We start from the raw sequence: 24,136 nt of genomic DNA on the forward strand, positions 1-24,136 counted from the left end.
CTTCCAAGCAATGGGAACCTCCCCAGAGAGGAGAGACAGGTTAAAAAGGTCAGAGACAGGCTCGGAGATGATAGGGGCAGCAACCTTAAAGAAGACGGGAGCTAAACCATCTGACCCAGATGTTTTTTTGGGGTCAAGTTTAAGGAGCTCATTTAGCACCTCAGACTCAGTGACCCAGACTCAGTGACCGCCTGCAGGGAGAAACTTTGTAGCGGGGCAGGAGAAAAAGAGGGAGGAGCATCGGGGCTAGTCGCATTAGAAGGGCTATGAGATGAGGAAATTAAAGAGTTCAGCCATGTGCTCCTTGTCAGTAACAACCACATCATCAACATTAAGGGACTTGGGCAGCTGTGAGGAGGAGGGTTTATTCTCCAGGTCTTTCACTGTTTTCCAGAACTTCTTGAGGTTAGACCCACAGAGAGAGAACTGCTCCTTAAAGTAACTAACTTTGGCCTTCCGGATAGCCTGAGTGCACTTATTTCTCATTTGCCTGAACGAGAGCCAGTCAGCCTGAGTAAGCGTGTGCCGAGCCTTTCGCCAAATGGAATTATTGAGGTGGAGTAACTCTGCCAGATCACGGTCGAACCAGGGGCTGAACCTGTTTTTAATTCTCATTTTCTTTATGGGGGCGTGTTTGTTAACAATACCACTGAAAATATCAAAAAAGAAGGTCCAAGCGTCTTCGACAGAGGGGATCAAGCTGATTCTATACCAATTTACAGAGGCCAGGTGATGAAGGAAGGCTTGCCCATTAAAGTTTTTAGCAAGCGTCTATGACAAATCAGGACAGGTTGTTTAACTGAGCAGCCATTACGAACACACGCTGTAAATTCAGTGATCCCTAAGGTTATTACAGGAAACACCAGACTGATACCTACCAGGACTATTTGTGAGGATAACATTAAGGAGAGTAGCCTTTTCTGGGTGTTTGGAGTCATACCTTGTGGGATTGGTTAATAATCTGAGAGAGATTTATGGAGTCCCATTTCTTTAGGACTTGGTGAGGTGGTTTTAAGCATTTAGGTCAGCTAGCAGGACACATTCAGACTTCGTTTTTATTTATTTATTTATTATACATTTAGCAGACGCTCTTATCCAGAGCGACTTACAGGAGCAATTAGGGTTAAGTGCCTTGCTTAAGGGCACATCGACAGATTTTTCACCTAGTCGGCTCGGGGATTAGAACCAGCGACCTTTCGGTTACTGGCACAACGCTCGCACAACGCTCTTACCCACTAAGCTTAGTGTAAGGGGCCAGGAGCGAGCTTAGGGCAGGTAGATCCCTCCTGACACAAAACCAGTCCCTGCTCTTCTCCACGTTAAGCCCCAGGAATACACAGATAGATCCCTCCTGACACAAACCGCAGGGTATAGCGAATGTTTTTTCCCCAAATAAGAGTGATTTCAACAACATAATTTTTCAGTCAGAGAAACAGGGTAAGAAACTAAATGGCTGTAATTATGTTGCAGCTTCAGCGCGGACAGCGCCATAAACACTGTGCTGCTTCAGCGCGGACAGCGCCATAAACACTGTGCTGCTTCAGCGCGGACAGCGCCATAAACACTGTGCTGCTTCAGCGCGGACAGCGCCATAAACACTGTGCTGCTTCAGCGCGGACAGCGCCATAAACACTGTGCTGCTTCAGCGCGGACAGCGCCATAAACACTGTGCTGCTTCAGCGCGGACAGCGCCATAAACACTGTGCTGCTTCAGCGCGGACAGCGCCATAAACACTGTGCTGCTTCAGCGCGAACAGCGCCATAAACACTGTGCTGCTTCAGCGCGGACAGCGCCATAAACACTGTGCTGCTTCAGCGCGGACAGCGCCATAAACACTGTGCTGCTTCAGCGCGGACAGCGCCATAAACACTGTGCTGCTTCAGCGCGGACAGCGCCATAAACACTGTGCTGCTTCAGCGCGGACAGCGCCATAAACACTGTGCTGCTTCAGCGCGGACAGCGCCATAAACACTGTGCTGCTTCAGCGCGGACAGCGCCATAAACACTGTGCTGCTTCAGCGCGGACAGCGCCATAAACACAGTGCTGCTTCAGCGCGGACAGCGCCATAAACACTGTGCTGCTTCAGCGCGGACAGCGCCATAAACACTGTGCTGCTTCAGCGCGGACAGCGCCATAAACACTGTGCTGCTTCAGCGCGGACAGCGCCATAAACACTGTGCAGCTTCAGCGCGGACAGCGCCATAAACACTGTGCTGCTTCAGCGCGGACAGCGCCATAAACACTGTGCTGCTTCAGCGCGGACAGCGCCATAAACACTGTGCTGCTTCAGCGCGGACAGCGCCATAAACACTGTGCTGCTTCAGCGCGGACAGCGCCATAAACACTGTGCTGCTTCAGCGCGGACAGCGCCATAAACACTGTGCTGCTTCAGCGCGGACAGCGCCATAAACACAGTGCTGCTTCAGCGCGGACAGCGCCATAAACACTGTGCTGCTTCAGCGCGGACAGCGCCATAAACACTGTGCTGCTTCAGCGCGGACAGCGCCATAAACACTGTGCTGCTTCCAGCGCGGACAGCGCCATAAACACAGTGCTGCTTCAGCGCGGACAGCGCCATAAACACTGTGCTGCTTCAGCGCGGACAGCGCCATAAACACTGTGCTGCTTCAGCGCGGACAGCGCCATTAACACTGTGCAGCTTCAGCGCGGACAGCGCCATAAACACTGTGCTGCTTCAGCGCGGACAGCGCCATAAACACAGTGCTGCTTCAGCGCGGACAGCGCCATAAACACTGTGCTGCTTCAGCGCGGACAGCGCCATAAACACTGTGCTGCTTCAGCGCGGACAGCGCCATAAACACTGTGCTGCTTCAGCGCGGACAGCGCCATAAACACTGTGCTGCTTCAGCGCGGACAGCGCCATAAACACAGTGCTGCTTCAGCGCGACTGCGCCATAAACACTGTGGTCCTTTAGCGCGGAAAACGCCATAAACACTGTGCTGCTTCAGCGCGGACAGCGCCATTAACACTGTGCAGCTTCAGCGCGGACAGCGCCATAAACACTGTGCTGCTTCCAGCGCGGACAGCGCCATAAACACTGTGCTGCTTCAGCGCGGACAGCGCCATAAACACTGTGCTGCTTCAGCGCGGACAGCGCCATAAACACTGTGCTGCTTCAGCGCGGACAGCGCCATAAACACTGTGCTGCTTCAGCGCGGACAGCGCCATAAACACTGTGCTGCTTCAGCGCGGACAGCGCCATAAACACTGTGCTGCTTCAGCGCGGACAGCGCCATAAACACAGTGCTGCTTCAGCGCGGACTGCGCCATAAACACTGTGCTGCTTCAGCGCGGACAGCGCCATAAACACTGTGCTGCTTCAGCGCGGACAGCGCCATTAACACTGTGCAGCTTCAGCGCGGACAGCGCCATAAACACTGTGCTGCTTCAGCGCGGACAGCGCCATAAACACTGTGCTGCTTCAGCGCGGACAGCGCCATAAACACTGTGCTGCTTCAGCGGACAGCGCCATAAACACTGTGCTGCTTCAGCGCGGACAGCGCCATAAACACTGTGCTGCTTCAGCGCGGACAGCGCCATAAACACTGTGCTGCTTCAGCGCGGACAGCGCCATAAACACTGTGCTGCTTCAGCGCGGACAGCGCCATAAACACTGTGCTGCTTCAGCGCGGACAGCGCCATAAACACTGTGCTGTCCTGTGGTGCCTGTTCTCTGCAGCAGGGGAGGAGAAGGAGACAACATGCGCCAGTCACGAAGGCACTCGCTGTCATAATTTTTTTTTTTTTTATCACAGCGTGGCCATCTCAGTGCATATCGTTGATTTTATTCAAACACATAGAGTGTGTCTATATATGGAAAAATACACGTTTGAAAATGAGCCCTATGGACCACTGTATAGGGAATAGGGTGCCATTTGAATAGGGTGCCATTTTGAATAGGGTGCCATTTGAATAGGGTGCCATTTGAGACACACACTGAATGTCTCAGTCCTTGAAGGAATGCAAGCAGAAGCAAAACATTACAAAGTGCATGAGTAACACTGATAGTTTTAGTCATTTAGTTTGTAGTGATGGTATTCCTTGTTGGCTTCAGAACAGTTTGTAGTGATGGTATTCCTAGTAGGCTACACAACAGTTTGTAGTGATGGTATTCCTTGTAGGCTACACAACAGTTTGTAGTGGTGGTATTCCTTGTTGGCTTCAGAACAGTTTGTAGTGATGGTATTCCTTGTAGGCTACAGAACAGTTTGTAGTGATGGTATTCCTTGTTGGCTACACAACAGTTTGTAGTGATGGTATTCCTTGTAGGCTACACAACAGTTTGTAGTGGTGGTATTCCTTGTTGGCTACACAACAGTTTGTAGTGGTGGTATTCCTTGTTGGCTACAGAACAGTTTGTAGTGGTGGTATTCCTTGTTGGCTACAGAACAGTTTGTAGTGGTGGTATTCCTTGTTGGCTACAGAACAGTTTGTAGTGGTGGTATTCCTTGTTGGCTACAGAACAGTTTGTAGTGGTGGTATTCCTTGTTGGCTTCAGAACAGTTTGTAGTGATGGTATTCCTTGTAGGCTACAGAACAGTTTGTAGTGATGGTATTCCTTGTTGGCTACACAACAGTTTGTAGTGGTGGTATTCCTTGTTGGCTACACAACAGTTTGTAGTGGTGGTATTCCTTGTTGGCTACACAACAGTTTGTAGTGGTGGTATTCCTTGTTGGCTACAGAACAGTTTGTAGTGGTGGTATTCCTTGTTGGCTACAGAACAGTTTGTAGTGGTGGTATTCCTTGTTGGCTACACAACAGTTTGTAGTGATGGTATTCCTTGTTGGCTACAGAACAGTTTGTAGTGGTGGTATTCCTTGTTGGCTACAGAACAGTTTGTAGTGGTGGTATTCCTTGTTGGCTACACAACAGTTTGTAGTGATGGTATTCCTAGTAGGCTACACAACAGTTTGTAGTGATGGTATTCCTTGTTGGCTACAGAACAGTTTGTAGTGGTGGTATTCCTTGTAGGCTACACAACAGTTTGTAGTGGTGGTATTCCTTGTTGGCTACAGAACAGTTTGTAGTGATGGTATTCCTTGTTGGCTACAGAACAGTTTGTAGTGATGGTATTCCTTGTAGGCTACACAACAGTTTGTAGTGGTGGTATTCCTTGTTGGCTACAGAACAGTTTGTAGTGGTGGTATTCCTTGTTGGCTACAGAACAGTTTGTAGTGGTGGTATTCCTTGTTGGCTACAGAACAGTTTGTAGTGGTGGTATTCCTTGTTGGCTACAGAACAGTTTGTAGTGGTGGTATTCCTTGTTGGCTACAGAACAGTTTGTAGTGGTGGTATTCCTTGTTGGCTACAGAACAGTTTGTAGTGGTGGTATTCCTTGTTGGCTACAGAACAGTTTGTAGTGGTGGTATTCCTTGTAGGCTACACAACAGAACAGCAGCAGAACTGAATTGAGCAGCAGCAACGCTACTATCTCCAGAAGGCTGCTGTGATTTCCCTGTCCCCTCTGGAGAGTAGGCCTCAGCTGTTACTGGGTCCTTCTGGGTTCTGTCCAGATGGACTGTCCTCATCTCTCTCTGTTACTGGGTCCTTCTGGGTTCTGTCCAGATGGACTGTCCTCATCTCTCTCTGTTACTGGGTCCTTCTGGGTTCTGTCCAGATGGACTGTCCTCATCTCTCTCTGTTACTGGGTCCTCCTGGGTTCTGTCCAGATGGACTGTCCTCATCTCTCTCTCTTACTGGTCCCTCCTGGGTTCTGTCTAGATGGACTTTCCTCATCTCTCTCTGGTATGTGCAAATAGTTAAAGTACAAATGGGAAAATAAATAAACATAAACATAAATATGGGTTGTATTTACAATGGTGTTTGTTCTGCACTGGTTGCCATTTTCTTGTGGCAACAGGTCACAAATCTTGCTGCTGTGATGGCACACTGTGATATTTCACCGAATAGATATGGGAGTTTCTCAAGATTTGTTTTCTAATTCTTTGTGGGTCTGTGTAATCTGAGGGAAATATGTGTCTCTAATATGGTCATACATTTGGCAGGAGGTTAGGAAGTGCAGCTCAGTTTCCACCTCATTTTGTGGGCAGTGTGCACAAAGCCTGTCTTCTCTTGAGAGCCAGGTCTGCCTACGGCGGCCTTTATCAATAGCAAGGCTATGCTCACTGAGTCTGTACATAGTCAAAGCTTTCCTTAAGTTTGGGTCAGTCACGGTGGTCAGGTATTCTGCCACTGTGTACTCTCTGTTTAGGGCCAAATAGCATTCTAGTTTGCTCTGTTCTTTTGTTAATTATTTCCAATGTGTCAAGTAATTCTCTTTTTGTTTTCTCATGATTTGGTTGTATCTAATTGTGTTGTTGTTCTGGGGCTCTGTGGGGTCTGTTTCTGTTTGTGAACAGAGCCCCAGGACCAGCTTACTTAGGGGACTCTTCTCCAGGTTCATCTCTCTGTAGGTGATGGCTTTGTTATGGAAGGTTTGGGAATCGCTTCCTTTTAAGTGGTTATATAATGAACAGCTCTTTTCTGGATTTTGATAATTAGCGGGTATCGGCCTAATTCTGCTCTGCATGCATTATTTGGTGTTTTACGTTGTACATGGAGGATATTTTTGCAGAATTTGGTGTTTGTCCCATTTTGTGAATTCTTGGTTGGTGAGCGGACCCCAGACCTCACAACCATAAAGGGCAATGGGTTCTATAACTGATTCAAGTATTTTTAGCCAGATCTTAATTGGTATGTCAAATTTTATGTTCCTTTTGATGGCATAGAAGGCCCTTCTTGCCTTGTCTCTCAGATCGTTCACAGCTTTGTGGAAATTACCTGTGGCGCTGATGTTTAGGCCGAGGTATGTATAGTTTTTTGTGTGCTCTAGGGCAACGATGTCTAGATGGAATTTGTATTTGTGGTCCTGGCAACTGGACCTTTTTTGGAACACCATTATTTTTGTATTACTGAGATTTACTGTCAGGGCCCAGGTCTGACAGAATCTGTGCAGAATATCTAGGTGCTGCTGTAGGCCCTCCTTGGTTGGTGACAGAAGCACCAGATCATCAGCAAACAGTAGACATTTGACTTCAGATTCTAGTAGGGTGAGGCCGGGTGCTGCAGACTGTTCTAGTGCCCTCGCCAATTCGTTGATATATATATTGAAGAGGGTGGGGCTTAAACTGCATCCCTGTCTCACCCCACGGCCCTGTGGAAAGAAATGTACGTCTTTTTTTTGCCAATTTTAACCGCACACTTGTTGTTTGTGTACATGGATTTTATAATTTTATAATGTCGATGTTTTTCTCTCTCTCCAAATCTCTCTGCCCCACCCTCCCTCTGTCCCTCTACCTCCACACCTCCTCTCTCTCTCTACCTACCCCTCTCTCTCTCCCTCTCTCTCTCTCTCTCTCTACCTACCCCTCTCTCTCTCTCTCTCTCTCTCTCTCTCCCTGCCCCCCCTCTCTCTCTCTCTCTCTCTCTCCCTGTCCCCCTCTCGCTCTCTCTCTCCCTGGCCCCCCTCGCTCTCTCTCTCTCTCTCTCTCCCTGTCCCCCTCTCGCTCTCTCTCTCCCTGTCCCCCCACTCTCTCTCTCTCTCTCCCTGTCCCCCCTCTCTCTCTCTCTCCCTGCCCTCCCTCTCTCTCTCTCTCCCTGTCCCCCTCTCCTTCTCTCTCTCTCTCTCTCTCTCTCTCTCTCTCTCTCTCTCTCTCTCTCTCTCTCTCTCTCTCTCTCTCTCTCTCTCTACCTACCCCTCTCTCTCTCTCTCTCTACCTACCCTCTCTCTCTCTCTCTACCTACCCCTCTCTTTCTCTCTCTCTCTCTCTCTCTCTCTCTCTCTCTCTCTCTCTCTCTCTCTCTCTCTCTCTCTCTCTCTCTCTCTCTCTCTCTCTCTCTCTCTCTCTCTCTCTCTCTCTCTCTCTCTCTCTACCTAACCCTCTCTCTCTCTCTCTCTCTCTCTCTCTCTCTACCTACCCCTCTCTTTCTCTCTCTCTCTCTCTCTCTCTCTCTCTCCCTCTCTCCTCCCTCTCTCTCTCTCTCTCTCTCTCTCTCTCTCTCTCTCTCTCTCTCTCTACCTACCCCTCTCTCTCTCTCTCTACCTACCCCTCTCTCTCTCTCTCTCTACCTACCCCCTCTCTTTTCTCTCTCTCTCTCTCTCTCTCTCTCTCTCTCTCTCTCTCTCTCTCTCTCTCTCTCTCTCTCTCTCTCTCTCTCTCTCTCTCTCTACCTAACCCTCTCTCTCTCTCTCTCTCTCTCTCTACCTACCCCTCTCTTTCTCTCTCTCTCTCTCCCTCTCTCTCTCTCTCCCTCTCTCCTCCCTCTCTCTCTCTCTCTCTCTCTCTCTCTCTCTACCTACCCCTCTCTTTCTCTCTCTCTCTCTCTCTCCCTCTATCCTCCCTCTCTCTCTCTCTCTCTCTCTCTAACTCTCTCTCTCTCTACCTACCCCTCTCTTTCTCTCTCTCTCTCTCTCTAGTTGTGAGGAAGCTACAGGAGTTTGAGCTACCATATGTATCGGTCACCAGCTTACGGAGCTCAGAGTTCCACATCATGCTGCGAAAAAGGTATGATTCCTCTTCCTCTCTACTCCTCTACTCCTCTTCCTCTCTACTCCTCTTCCTCTCTACTCCTCTTCCTCTCTACTCCTCTACTCCTCTTCCTCTCTACTCCTCTACCTCGCTACGGCGTTTAAATACAGCGAAAACACTGAACAAATGTCAACCACTTGGCACTTTAGCAAGCAGCAACTGTTACAAGGTTTCTCTCCTTCCAAGTACCAACAAGTGAGGACCTGTCTGGATGCTCTAATCTCTTCTATAGATGATCTCGGTGAAACCATTAAGACTACACCACAAACCTTACTGAGTGATGTCACCAGTACTGTACTTGTGACATCACCGGACACTCATCGCCTGAGTTGTTCCAGTATGTGTCCAGTTGGTTTATAGAAGTGAAGCCAGAGATAGTATAGTATAATAGATGGTACAGAGATACAGGTACAACATATTGACTGAAGATCAAAGAGTTTATCAAAGAGCAGAAAGACTTGAAGGACGTCTGTCTCTGGTCCTCTGGAGACCGTGTGTGTGTTAGGGACGAGAGGCTTCTCTGTCTGCAGTCTGAGGACTGATAACTTCTCTCCCTCCTCGACTTTTAACACTGTCGTATTTCACCTGTCTTCACCTTCCTCTGTCTTCACCTTCCTCTGTCCTTGTCTCTCTCTCTCTCTTTCCCTGTCCCCCTCTCGCTCTCTCTCTCTCTCTCTCTCTCCCTGCCCCCTCTCCCTGCCCCCCCCTCTCTCTCTCCCTGTCCCCCTCTCGCTCTCTCGCTCTCTCTCCCTGCCCCCCCCCTCTCTCTCTCTCTCCCTGCCCCCCCCTCTCTCTCTCTCTCTCTCTCCCTGTCCCCCTCTCGCTCTCTCTCTCCCTGGCCCCCCCTCGCTCTCTCTCTCTCTCTCTCCCTGTCCCCCTCTCGTCTCTCTCTCCCTGTCCCCCCACTCTCTCTCTCTCTCTCCCTGTCCCCCCCCTCTCTCTCTCTCTCCCTGCCCTCCCCTCTCTCTCTCTCTCTCCCTGTCCCCCCCCTCGCTCTCTCGCGCTCTCTCTCTCTCTCTCGCGCTCTCACTCTCGTTCTCGCTCTCTCGCTCTCGTTCTCGCTCTCTCGCTCTATCTACCTCAAATACCTTATTATTATCTATCCCTGATGCCTAGTCACTTTACACTGCCTTCATGTACATACAGTGTGGAGAACAAGTATTTGATACACTGCCGATTTTGCAGGTTTTCCTACTTACAAAGCATATAGAGGTCTGTAATTTTTATCATAGGTACACTTCAACTGTGAGAGACGGAATCTAAAACAAAAATCTAGAAAATCACATTGAATGATTTTTAAGTAAATAATTTGCATTTTATTGCATGACATAAGTATTTGATACATCAGAAAAGCAGAACTTAATATTTGGTACAGAAACGTTTGTTTGCAATTACAGTGATCATACGTTTCCTGTAGGTCTTGACCAGGTTTGCACACACTGCAGCAGGGATTTTGGCCCACTCCTCCATACAGACCTTCTCCAGATCCTTCAGGTTTCGGGGCTGTCGCTGGGCAATACGGACTTTCAGCTCCCTCCAAAGATTTTCTATTGGGTTCAGGTCTGGAGACTGGCTAGGCCACTCCAGGACCTTGAGATGCTTCTTACGGAGCCACTCCTTAGTTGCCCTGGCTGTGTGTTTCGGGTCGTTGTCATGCTGGAAGACCCAGCCACGACCCATCTTCACGATCTTACTGAGGGAAGGAGGTTGTTGGCCAAGATCTCGAGATACATGGCCCCATCCATCCTCCCCTCAATACGGTGCAGTCGTCCTGTCCCCTTTGCAGAAAAGCATCCCCAAAGAATGATGTTTCCACCTCCATGCTTCACGGTTGGGATGGTGTTCTTGGGGTTGTACTCATCCTTCTTCTTCCTCCAAACACGGCGAGTGGAGTTTAGACCAAAAAGCTCTATTTTTGTCTCATCAGACCACATGACCTTCTCCCATTCCTCCTCTGGATCATCCAGATGGTCATTGGCAAACTTCAGACGGGCCTGGACATGCGCTGGCTTGAGCAGGGGGACCTTGCGTGCGCTGCAGGATTTTAATCCATGACGGCGTAGTGTGTTACTAATGGTTTCCTTTGAGACTGTGGTCCCAGCTCTCTTCAGGTCATTGACCAGGTCCTGCCGTGTAGTTCTGGGCTGATCCCTCACCTTCCTCATGATCATTGATGCCCCACGAGGTGAGATCTTGCATGGATCCCCAGACCAAGGGTGATTGACCGTCATCTTGAACTTCTTCCATTTTCTAATAATTGCGCCAACAGTTGTTGCCTTCTCACCAAGCTGCTTGCCTATTGTCCTGTAGCCCATCCCAGCCTTGTGCAGGTCTACAATTTTATCCCTGATGTCCTTACACAGCTCTCTGGTCTTGGCCATTGTGGAGAGGTTGAAGTCTGTTTTGATTGAGTGTGTGGACAGGTGTCTTTTTATACAGGTAACGAGTTCAAACAGGTGCAGTTAATACAGGTAATGAGTGGAGAACAGGAGGGCTTCTTAAAGAAAAACTAACAGGTCTGTGAGAGCCGGAATTCTTACTGGTTGGTAGGTGATCAAATACTTATGTCATGCAATAAAATGCAAATGAATTACTTAAAAATCATACAATGTGATTTTCTGGATTTTTGTTTTAGATTCCGTCTCTCACAGTTGAAGTGTAGCTATGATAAAAATTACAGACCTCTACATGCTTTGTAAGTAGGAAAAGCTGCAAAATCGGCAGTGTATCAAATACTTGTTCTCCCCACTGTATCTACCTCAAATAACTTCTGATGCCTTCTGAATACTATTCTGATGCCTAGTCACCTTACCCTGCCTTCATGTACATATCTACCTCAAATACCTTATTATTATCTATCCTGATGCCTAGTCACTTTACCCTGCCATCATGTACATATCTACAGTGCTATGAAAAGGTATTTGCCCCCTTTCTAATTTTCTCTACTTTTGCATTTTTGTGATACTGAATGTTATCAGATCTTCAACCAAAACCTAATATTAGATAAAGGGAACATAAGTGAACAAATAACACAACAATTACACATTTATTTCATAAACAAAGTTATGCAACACCCAATTCCCCTGTGTGAAAAAGTAATCACCCCCTTACACTCAATAACTGGTTGTGCCACCTTTAGCTGCAATGACTCCAACCAAATGCTTCCTGTCGTTTTTGATCAGTCTCTCACGTCGCTGTGGAGGAATTTTGGCCCACTCTTCCATGCAGAGCAGAATTCATGGTTCCTTCTATTAAGGCAAGTCGTCCAGGTCCTGAGGCAGCAAAGCATCCCCAAACCATCACACCACCACCACCATGCTTGACTTTTGGTATGATGTTCTTACTGTGGAATGAAGCGTTTGGTTGTCGCCAGGCATAATGGGACCCATCTCGTCCAAAATGTTGACTCAAGTTTGCCAAAAAGCACCTGGATGATCATCAAGAATCTTGGAAGAACGTTCTGTGGACAGATGATTCAAAAGTATAACTTTTTGGACGACATGGTTCCAGTAATGCCTGGTGAAAACCAAACTCTGCATTCCACAGTAAGAACATCATACCAAAGGTCAAGCATGGTGGTGGTGGTGTGATGGTTTGGGGATGCTTTGCTGCCTCAGGACCTGGACGACTTTGCCTTTAATAGAAGGAACCATGAATTCTGCTCTGTATCAGATAATTCTACAGGAGAATGTCAGACCATCCGTCTGTGAGCTGAAGCTGAAGCGCAGCTGGGTCATGCAGCAAGACAATGATCCAAAACACACAATCAAGTCTACATGAAAATTGCTAAAAAAAGCAACAAATTTGAAGTTTTGGAATGGCCTAGTCAAAGTCCAGACCTAATCCCAATTCAGATGTTGTGGCAGGACTTGAAACGAGCAGTTCATGCTTGAAAACCCACACGTCACTGAGTTAAAGCAGTTCTGCATGTAACAAAATTCCTCCACAGCGACGTGAGAGACTGATCAACAACTACAGGAAGCATTTGGTTGGAGTCATTGCAGCTAAAGGTGGCACAACCAGTTATTGAGTGTAAGGGGGCGATTACTTTTTCACACAGGGGAATTGGGTGTTGCATAACTTTGTTTATGAAATAAATATGTAATTGTTGTGTTATTTGTTCACTTCTGTTCCCTTTATCTAATATTAGGTTTTGGTTGAAGATCTGATAACATTCAGTATCACAAATATGCAAAAGTAGAGAAAATTAGAAAGGGGGCAAATACTTTTTCATAGCACTGTACCTCAAATACCTTATTATAATCAATCCTGATGCCTAGTCACTTTACCCCGCTTTCATGTACATATCTACCTCAAATACCTCATACCTCTCCACATTGATCTGGTACTGGTACTTCCTTTATATAGCTCCACATTGATCTGGTACTTCCTGTATATAGCTCCACATTGATCTGGTACTGGTACTTCCTGTATATAGCTCCACATTGATCTGGTACTGGTACTCCCTGTATATAGCTCCACATTGATCTGGTACTTCCTGTATATAGCTCCACATTGATTTGGTACTGGTACTCCCTGTATATAGCTCCACATTGATCTGGTACTTCATCCTCATTCACTAGTTAGGTTCCAGGTAGATTATGGGGTGTTCAACTGGTTGGATTATAAATGATGGGATGTTAAACTGGATGGATTATAGATTATGGGGTGTTAGACTGGTTGGATTATAGATTATGGGGTGTTCAACTGGTTGGATTATAGATTATGGGTTGTTAAACTGGTTGGATTATAGATTATGGGGTGTTCAACTGGTTGGATTATAGATTATGGGTTGTTAAACTGGTTGGATTATAGATTATGGGGTGTTCAACTGGTTGGATTATAGATTATGGGGTGTTAGACTGGTTGGATTATAAATGATGGGATGTTAAACTGGTTGGATTATAGATTATGGGGTGTTAGACTGGTTGGATTATAAATGATGGGATGTTAAACTGGATGGATTATAGATTATGGGGTGTTAGACTGGTTGGATTACAGTTGAATCACAGGTGGATTAAATTTCAAGTTTTAATGTCACGCGCACAAATACCTTACCAGCTCCAAATCCAACAATGCAGCAATCAATAACATAAATTGATTATTTAATTACATAGTCTTCCTCCCCTTCATCTGCACTGATTGAAGTGATTTAACAGGTGACATGATTAAGGGATCATAGCTTTCACCTGGATTCACCTGGTCAGTCTGTCAGGGAAAGACTCAGTGTGTTTACACAACCAGTCAAAAGTTTGGACACACCTACTCATTCAAGGATTTGTCTTTATTTTTACATTGTAGAATAATAGTGAAGACATCACAACTATGAAATAAAACATATGGAATCATGTAGTAACCAAAAAAGTGTTAAACGAATCAAAATATATTTGAGATTCTTCAAATAGCCACGCTTTACCTTGATGACAGCTTTGCACACTCTTGGCATTCTCTCAACCAGCTTCACCTGGAATGCTTTTCCAACAGTCTTGAAGGAGTTACCACATATGCTGAGCACTTGTTGGCTGCTTTTCCTTCACTCTGCCGTCTGATTCATCCCAAACCATCTCAATTGGGTTGAGGTCAGGGGATTGTGGAGGCCAGGTCATCTGATGCAGCACTCAATCACTCTCCTTCTTGGTCAAATAGCCCTTACACAGCCTGGAGGTGTGTTGGGTCATTGTCCTGTTGAAAAACAAATGATAGTCCCACTAAGCCCAAACCAGATGGGATGGCGTATCGCTGCAGAATGCTGTGGTAGCCATGCTGGTTAAGTGTGCCTTGAATTCTAAATAAATCAGTGTCACCAGCAAAATACACCCACACCATAACACCTCCTCCTCCATGCTTTAAGGTGGGAAATACACATGCAGAGATCATCCGTTCACCCACACCGTGTCTCACAAAGACACGGCGGTTGGAACCAAAAATCTCCAATTTGGACTACAGACCAAAGGACACATTTCCACCGGTCTAATGTCCATTGCTCATGTTTCTTAACCCAAGCAGGTCTCTTCTTCTTATTGGTGTCCTTTAGTAGTGGTTTCTTTGCAGCAATTCGACCATGAAGGCCTGATTCACACAGTCCCCTCTGAACAGTTGATGTTGAGATGTGTCTGTTACTTGAACTCTGTGAAGCATTTATTTGGGCTGCAATTTCTGAGGCTGGTAACTCTAATGAACTTATCCTCTGCAGCAGAGGTAACTCTGGGTCTTCCATTCCTGTGGCGGTCCTCATGAGAGCCAGTTTCATCATAGCGCTTGATGGTTTTTGCGACTGCATTTGAAGAAACTTTCAAAGTTCTTTAAATTTTCCGGATTGACTGACCTTCATGTCTTAAAGTAATGATGGACTGTCGTTTCTCTTTGCTTATTTGGGCTGTTCTTGCCATAATATGGACTTGGTCTTTTACCAAATAGGGCTGTCTTCTGTATACCCCCCCCTACCTTGTCACAACACAACTGATTGTCTCAAACGCATTAAGAAGGAAAGAAATTCCACAAATTAACTTTTAACAAGGCACACCTGTTAATTGAAATGCATTCCAGGTGACTACCTCATGAAGCTGGTTGAGAGAATGCCAAGAGTGTGCAAAGCTGTCATTAAGGCAAAGGGTGGCTATTTTAAGAATTTGTTTAACACTTTTTTGGGGTTACTACATGATTCCATATGTGTTATTTCATAGTTTTGATGTCTTCACTATTATTCTACAATGTAAAAAAAAACAAAACAAAAAAAACACTTTGAATGAGTAGGTGTGTCCAAACTTTTGACTGGTACTGTATATATACTTACTTACTTTTGGTCATGTATTGTAAGTAAGTAAGTAAGTATGTATATACAGTACACTACATGTGTTTTTTCTTTATTTTATACAGCGAAGGTAATAACACAGTTACATGAACTAGCTTTCTACACCTTTACTCCCCAGTGCTGTTTTTAAGGCATACCAGTTCAAATACAGTGGACTTATGTCCTACAGAAGCCAGGAGGACTTCAGTGGAGATGTTGAGTTTCACTGTAAGGCCTGAGACGGTCTGGATAGTATCTTCGGTGTGGTTCTAGTAGTATTCATCCTCCAGGTCAGGTTGGTAAGGGCTTCGGAGGTAGGGTGGCAGATGAGGGGGCATAGGCCTCAAACCATAATCATCAAAAAGGCTGATGTGGTCCTTGATAAGATGAGGGTCCGAAATCAGCTCCAGGTTAGCAGTCTCCTCCCCCCCACCTCTGTTCCTTAGGGGTGCTGCCAGACCTCCACCAATCAGAAGGAAGATCAGGAGGACAGCCATCCAATCACGGGTGTTCATCAGAACCACTATTTTTAAACGTCAACAAAGATTAGTCTGATGGACTGATGTAGAATGAGTCTTGATGGACAACACTATAAAACCTATCGATGTAGAATGAGTCTTGATGGACAACACTATAAAACCTATCGATGTAGAATGAGTCTTGATGGACAACACTATAAAACCTATCGATGTAGAATGAGTCTTGATGGACAACACTATAAAACCTATCGATGTAGAATGAGTCTTGATGGACAACACTATAAAACCTATCGATGTAGAATGAGTCTTGATGGACAACACTATAAAACCTATCGATGTAGAATGAGTCTTGATGGACAACACTATAAAACCTATTGAAAAGCAAAAGGAAATGATATAACCACAAATACCTTTTTATGCCCCTTAGCACCTCCCCTTCAAGAGCACCTGTGGTTGTTTTGGAGTACCTGAAGCGCTCCTGCTACTTATTTCTTATTAAATTATAAAAAAACCTAGATGCTAGATTGCTTAGCCAGTCAATAATGACAAGCTAGAGTTAATGAAAGTATTTAACCTTGTTGCATTCTATGATGTCATAATGAGGCATGCCATCACAAACCATTCTAAGGTTTCTTTGGATCAGTGACAGAACGTAGCCTACTGTCTGCATCCAATCAAAAGTAAGCAATGGTAACTCTCCAGTTTATGGACCTAAAAGCCTATGATAATAAGACTAACATGAGAATATCATGATGCCTTCTCTAAGATGCTCTTTAATGGACACCTTCTATAAGATGCTCTTTAATGGACACCTTCTCTAAGATGCTCTTTAATGGACACCTTCTCTAAGATGCTCTTTAATGGACACCTTCTCTAAGATGCTCTTTAATGGACACCTTCTCTAAGATGCTCTTTAATGGACACCTTCTCTAAGATGCTCTTTAATGGACACCTTCTCTAAGATGCTCTTTAATGGACACCTTCTCTAAGATGCTCTTTAATGGACACCTTCTCTAAGATGCTCTTTAATGGACACCTTCTCTAAGATGCTCTTTAATGGACACCTTCTCTAAGATGCTCTTTAATGGACACCTTCTCTAAGATGCTCTTTTAATGGACACTCGGTCAGAATCCTTCCCATAAACTGCCAGAAGAACATGTCCAACGACATTGTTATTGAATATCCCAAAGTCTAATGCAAAACATTCCACAATGCGTCTATGAATCTGAACAAGGCCGTCCACCGCACATGTATTACATGTGAAATGAAACCCCCAGAACTATCAGGTTTCAAAAACATTCAGGGGAGCACGTCCCATATAATGTTGTGGTTGCAGACTCCGACTCAGAGCAGACACACACAGAGAGAGACGCACACACACATCCGCCCCGTTCCACCTCACCGTGCCACATTCCAGGCACTAAGCCTGCAGGTATCAATGATCACACTTAATTACATTTCATACCCAACAAAGATACAACAGCCCCTCATCCAAGACATTAACATTTGATTAACAGCCCAAGTATGATTAATGCTTTTTTTAAAATGTAACTTCTATCACAAATTGTGTTTTTATTGAATTTCAGGTTTCATGTTCTTGGCTGCTATCCAAATTGTTTGTTGTTCATTTGGTATTCAAGCGTTCTCTCTTTCTCCCTCGTTGTGTTTGTAGTTACTGGGACACGGCGTATGACAGTGATGTAATGGACAACCGAGTGGGACTGAACCTATTATACGCTCAGGTGAGGGATCACAGGTCACACAGAGGTCATACTGGTTGTCTGTTGGCTTTTTTTTTTCTTAATTTGGGGTAGATGGGTATTTTGAATGATCAAGCAGGTCTGAAGCTTAGATTTGTGTTTAGGATTTCTGATTAAATCTCCTGTATACCTGAAACTGCTTCCTCTTAGGGCAAAAAAATGAAACGACAGAGCATTTTGGTCCTTTAAAAACCTGCTGGGAAACTATAAATGTGACTCTGGATGACAATGATGTTTGTTTCCAACATTAGGGCTGTTTTTCTAAAGTAGCTAAATGTGCTTAGTGTTTTGTTTCCTTGCCACGATACTAACGAGTATCATGATACTGGTATGGTCCCGGCCCTCCTTCCTTCCTGGTATGGTCCCGGCCCTCCTTCCTTCCTGGTATGGTCCCGGCCCTCCTTCCTTCCTGGTATGGTCCCGGCCCTCCTTCCTTCCTGGTATGGTCCCGGCCCTCCTTCCTTACTGGTATGGTCCCGGCCCTCCTTCCTTCCTGGTATGGTCCCGGCCCTCCTTCCTTACTGGTATGGTCCCGGCCCTCCTTCCTTACTGGTATGGTCCCGGCCCTCCTTCCTTCCTGGTATGGTCCCGGCCCTCCTTCCTTCCTGGTATGGTCCCGGCCCTACTTCCTTCCTGGTATGGTCCCGGCCCTACTTCCTTACTGGTATGGTCCCGGCCCTACTTCCTTCCTGGTATGGTCCCGGCCCTCCTTCCTTCCTTACTGGTATGGTCCCGGCCCTACTTCCTTCCTTACTGGTATAGTCCCGGCCCTACTTCCTTCCTTCCTGGTATGGTCCTGGCCCTACTTCCTTCCTTCCTGGTATGGTCCCGGCCCTCCTTCCTTCCTGGTATGGTCCCGGCCCTCCTTCCTTCCTTACTAGTATGGTCCCGGCCCTACTTCCTTCCTGGTATGGTCCCGGCCCTACTTCCTTCCTCGTATGGTCCCGGCCCTACTTCCTTCCTGGTATGGTCCCGGCCCTACTTCCTTACTGGTATGGTCCCGGCCCTACTTCCTTACTGGTATGGTCCCGGCCCTACTTCCTTCCTGGTATGGTCCCGGCCCTACTTCCTTCCTTCCTGGTATGGTCCCGGCCCTACTTCCTTCCTTACTGGTATGGTCCCGGCCCTACTTCCTTCCTTACTGGTATGGTCCCGGCCCTACTTCCTTCCTTACTGGTATGGTCCCGGCCCTACTTCCTTCCTTACTGGTATGGTCCCGGTCCTACTTCCTTCCTTACTGGTATGGTCCCGGCCCTACTTCCTTCCTTACTGGTATGGTCCCGGCCCTACTTCCTTCCTTCCTTCCTGGTATGGTCCCGGCCCTCCTTCCTTCCTTACTAGTATGGTCCCGGCCCTACTTCCTTCCTGGTATGGTCCCGGCCCTACTTCCTTCCTCGTATGGTCCCGGCCCTACTTCCTTCCTGGTATGGTCCCGGCCCTACTTCCTTACTGGTATGGTCCCGGCCCTACTTCCGTCCTGGTATGGTCCCGGCCCTCCTTCCTTCCTGGTGTGGTCCCGGCCCTCCTTCTTTCCTGGTATGGTCCCGGCCCTACTTCCTTCCTGGTATGGTCCCGGCCCTACTTCCTTACTGGTATGGTCCCGGCCCTACTTCCTTCCTGGTATGGTCCCGGCCCTACTTCCTTCCTTACTGGTATGGTCCCTCCCGGCCCTACTTCCTTCCTTACTGGTATGGTCCCTCCCGGCCCTACTTCCTTCCTTACTGGTATGGTCCCGGCCTTACTTCCTTACTGGTATGGTCCCGGCCCTACTTCCTTCCTGGTATGGTCCCGGCCCTCCTTCCTTCCTGGTATGGTCCCGGCCCTCCTTCCTTCCTGGTATGGCCCCGGCCCTACTTCCTTCCTGGTATGGCCCCGGCCCTACTTCCTTCCTGGTATGGCCCCGGCCCTACTTCCTTACTGGTATGGTCCCGGCCCTACTTCCTTACTGGTATGGTCCCGGCCCTACTTCCTTCCTGGTATGGTCCCGGCCCTACTTCCTTCCTGGTATGGTCCCGGCCCTACTTCCTTCCTGGTATGGTCCCGGCCCTACTTCCTTCCTGGTATGGTCCCGGCCCTACTTCCTTACTGGTATGGTCCCGGCCCTACTTCCTTCCTGGTATGGTCCCGGCCCCTACTTCCTTACTGGTATGGTCCCGGCCCTACTTCCTTCCTGGTATGGTCCCGGCCCTCCTTCCTTCCTTACTGGTATGGTCCCGGCCCTACTTCCTTCCTTACTGGTATGGTCCCGGCCCTACTTCCTTCCTTACTGGTATGGTCCCGGCCCTACTTCCTTCCTTCCTGTTATGGTCCCGGCCCTACTTCCTTCCTTCCTGGTATGGTCCCGGCCCTCCTTCCTTCCTTACTAGTATGGTCCCGGCCCTACTTCCTTCCTGGTATGGTCCCGGCCCTACTTCCTTCCTGGTATGGTCCCGGCCCTACTTCCTTCCTGGTATGGTCCCGGCCCTCCTTCCTTCCTGGTATGGTCCCGGCCCTACTTCCTTCCTTCCTGGTATGGTCCCGGCCCTACTTCCTTCCTTACTGGTATGGTCCCGGCCCTACTTCCTTCCTTACTGGTATGGTCCCGGCCCTACTTCCTTCCTTCCTGGTATGGTCCCTGCCCTCCTTCCTTCCTGGTATGGTCCCGGCCCTCCTTCCTTCTTTACTAGTATGGTCCCGGCCCTACTTCCTTCCTGGTATGGTCCCGGCCCTACTTCCTTCCTCGTATGGTCCCGGCCCTACTTCCTTCCTGGTATGGTCCCGGCCCTACTTCCTTCCTGGTATGGTCCCGGCCCTACTTCCTTACTGGTATGGTCCCGGCCCTACTTCTTTCCTGGTATGGTCCCGGCCCTACTTCCTTCCTGGTATGGTCCCGGCCCTACTTCCTTACTGGTATGGTCCCGGCCCTACTTCCTTACTGGTATGGTCCCGGCCCTACTTCCTTCCTGGTATGGTCCCGGCCCTCCTTCCTTACTGGTATGGTCCCTCCCGGCCCTACTTCCTTCCTTACTGGTATGGTCCCTCCCGGCCCTACTTCCTTCCTTACTGGTATGGTCCCGGCCTTACTTCCTTCCTGGTATGGTCCCGGCCTTACTTCCTTACTGGTATGGTCCCGGCCCTACTTCCTTCCTGGTATGGTCCCGGCCCTCCTTCCTTTCTGGTATGGTCCCGGCCCTCCTTCCTTCCTGGTATGGTCCCGGCCCTACTTCCTTCCTGGTATGGCCCCGGCCCTACTTCCTTCCTGGTATGGTCCCGGCCCTACTTCCTTACTGGTATGGTCCCGGCCCTACTTCCTTCCTGGAATGGTCCCGGCCCTACTTCCTTCCTGGTATGGTCCGGCCCTACTTCCTTACTGGAATGGTCCCGGCCCTACTTCCTTCCTGGTATGGTCCCGGCCCTACTTCCTTACTGGTATGGTCCCGGCCCTACTTCCTTCCTTACTGGTATGGTCCCAGCCCTACTTCCTTCCTTACTGGTATGGTCCCGGCCCTACTTCCTTCCTTACTGGTATGGTCCCGGCCCTCCTTCCTTCCTGGTATGGTCCCGGCCCTCCTTCCTTCCTGGTATGGTCCCGGCCCTACTTCCTTCCTGGTATGGGTCCCGGCCCTCCTTCCTTACTGGTATTGTCCCGGCCCTCCTTCCTTCCTGGTATGGTCCCGGCCCTACTTCCTTCCTGGTATTGTCCCGGCCCTCCTTCCTTCCTGGTATGGTCCCGGCCCTACTTCCTTCCTGGTATGGTCCCGGCCCTCCTTCCTTCCTGGTATGGTCCCGGCCCTCCTTCCTTCCTGGTATGGTCCCGGCCCTACTTCCTTCCTGGTATGGGTCCCGGCCCTCCTTCCTTACTGGTATGGTCCCGGCCCTCCTTCCTTCCTGGTATGGTCCCGGCCCTACTTCCTTCCTGGTATGGTCCCGGCCCTCCTTCCTTCCTGGTATGGTCCCGGCCCTCCTTCCTTACTGGTATGTCCCAAATGACACCCTACTCCCTATATAGGGACCATAGGCCTCTTGTCGAAAGCAGTGCACTATATAGGGAGTAGGGTGCCATTTGGAACACATCCCATGTCCTTTTTATAGCAACACCCCATCACCCAGATACAGCAGCAACATGATGGTGTTTTCCTGAGCATTTCAGAGATGGTTGATCTGATCTGGCTGCTGTGTCAGCTCGGTGTGGGGGTCTAGCTAATGCTATGGGCCAAAGGATGCAATATTTTATCGGAAAGAGAGAATCGGCAAACGTGCGTTTGCATGCGCGCGTGTGTGTGTTTACCATTGTGTGCGACGTGTGTGTGCCATTGACTTGTATATGTGTGTATGCAGCTGCCAACTGTGTGTGTGTGTGTGTGTGTGTGTGTGTGTGTGTGTGTGTGTGTGTGTGTGTGCAATTCTACTTGAACAAACAACAGTGGAATAGTTAGTTTTGGACTTAAAACTGAAGAACAGTTTTATGTAAGCCTCAACGAGGATGGTTTGGAGCAGAAAGATTAAACTTGTCTCTCTTCTCTCCCAAGACGGTGTCGGACATAGATGGAGGCTGGATACTCGTTAACAAGGACCAGCACAGACAGCTCAAGTCACTGCAGGAGAAAGGCTCCAAGAAGGAAGTAAGTAAGACTGTCTCCTAGAACTAGAGAGTGACAGTATTATAGTAGAAGAAGAGTTGAATGGGTTGGAGGCCTCTTCTACCCAAGCTGGTGGAGAGTGACAGGATTATAGTAGAAGAAGAGTTGAATGGTTTGGAGGCCTCTTCTACCCAAGCTGGTGGAGAGTGACAGGATTATAGTAGAAGAAGAGTTAAATGGGTTGGAGGCCTCTTCTACCCAAGCTGGTGGAGAGTGACAGGATTATAGTAGAAGAAGAGTTGAATGGGTTGGAGGCCTCTTCTACCCAAGCTGGTGGAGAGTGACAGGATTATAGTAGAAGAAGAGCTGAATGGGTTGGAGTCTAAATCTCCTGTATAGTTTTTATAAAAGTGGAGCGATGGTTTCCAATCAACTACATAGTAACTTTGTAGGTAGATGCACAATAAATATTTAACCAACTTACCTCCAGACACCCTTTAGAAATATATTTTGGATTTTAAAAAATGCACCTATTATAGAAAACAGGCTCTGTCGTAGCCGGCCGCGACCGGGAGACCCATGGGGGCGGCAGGGATGTAGCTCAGTTGGTAGAGCATGGCGTTTGCGACGCCAGGGTTGTGGGTTCGCTTCCCACTGGGGGCCAGTATGAAAAAATAAATAATGTATGCACTCACTAACTGTAAGTCGCTCTGGATAAGAGAGTCTGCTAAATGACTAAAATGTAAATGTAAAACACATTTCTTCAAAGTTGTAGAATAAACCTTTAAAATGTCATGGTGTAGCCATTGTCAGACTTTTATATTTTTTGTGATTTTCTAGTGGGTCATGTCTTTCTACCTGTTTCTCCAGTTCATTAGGCTAGTTCATGTCTTTCTACCTGTTTCCCCAGTTCATTAGGCTAGTTCATGTCTTTCTACCTGTTTCTCCAGTTCATTCAGCTAGTTCATGTCTTTCTACCTGTTTCTCCAGTTCATTTGGCTAGTTCATGTCTTTCTACCTGTTTCTCCAGTTCATTCAGCTAGTTCATGTCTTTCTACCTGTTTCTCCAGTTCATTCAGCTAGTTCATGTCTTTCTACCTGTTTCTCCAGTTCATTCGGCTAGTTCATGTCTTTCTACCTGTTTCTCCAGTTCATTCGGCTAGTTCATGTCTTTCTACCTGTTTCTCCAGTTCATTCGGCTAGTTCATGTCTTTCTACCTGTTTCTCCTGTTCATTCGGCTAGTTCATGTCTTTCTACCTGTTTCTCCAGTTCATTCGGCTAGTTCATGTCTTTCTACCTGTTTCCCCAGTTCATTAGGCTAGTTCATGTCTTTCTACCTGTTTCTCCAGTTAATTCAGCTAGTTCATGTCTTTCTACCTGTTTCTCCAGTTCATTCGGCTAGTTCATGTCTTTCTACCTGTTTCTCCAGTTCATTCGGCTAGTTCATGTCTTTCTACCTGTTTCTCCAGTTCATTAGGTTAGTTCATGTCTTTCTACCTGTTTCTCCATTTCATTCGGCTAGTTCATGTCTTTCTACCTGTTTCTCCATTTCATTCGGCTAGTTCATGTCTTTCTACCTGTTTCCCCAGTTCATTAGGCTAGTTCATGTCTTTCTACCTGTTTCTCCAGTTAATTCAGCTAGTTCATGTCTTTCACCTGACCTTTATGTCTTTCTACCTGTTTCTCCAAAGCGTCTCACCTGTTTCTCCAGTTCATTCAGCTAGTTCATGTCTTTCTACCTGTTTCTCCAGTTCATTCGGCTAGTTCATGTCTTTCTACCTGTTTCTCCAGTTCATTCAGCTAGTTCATGTCTTTCTACCTGTTTCTCCAGTTCATTCAGCTAGTTCATGTCTTTCTACCTGTATCTCCAGTTCATTCGGCTAGTTCGTCTTTCTACCTGTTTCTCCAGTTCATTCGGCTAGTTCATGTCTTTCTACCTGTTTCTCCAGTTCATTCAGCTAGTTCATGTCTTTCTACCTGTTCAAATCAAATC

The 24,136-nt window shown here is 47.5% G+C and overlaps 1 protein-coding gene across 1 annotated transcript in view; it reads left to right on the forward strand.

Annotated features, from left to right (window-relative positions):
* Positions 1-24,136, forward strand: part of snx17 (sorting nexin 17) — a 649,426-nt gene that overhangs the window by 35,207 nt on the left and 590,083 nt on the right. The window contains exons 7-9 of the mRNA XM_041859922.2: positions 8,442-8,529; positions 17,496-17,565; positions 22,092-22,184. Coding sequence (XP_041715856.1) covers positions 8,442-8,529; positions 17,496-17,565; positions 22,092-22,184 — 251 coding nt within the window. The remainder of the gene's footprint in view (positions 1-8,441; positions 8,530-17,495; positions 17,566-22,091; positions 22,185-24,136) is intronic.

This window comes from Coregonus clupeaformis, chromosome 33 (assembly GCF_020615455.1).
Source record: "Coregonus clupeaformis isolate EN_2021a chromosome 33, ASM2061545v1, whole genome shotgun sequence".
NCBI lineage: Eukaryota > Metazoa > Chordata > Actinopteri > Salmoniformes > Salmonidae > Coregonus > Coregonus clupeaformis.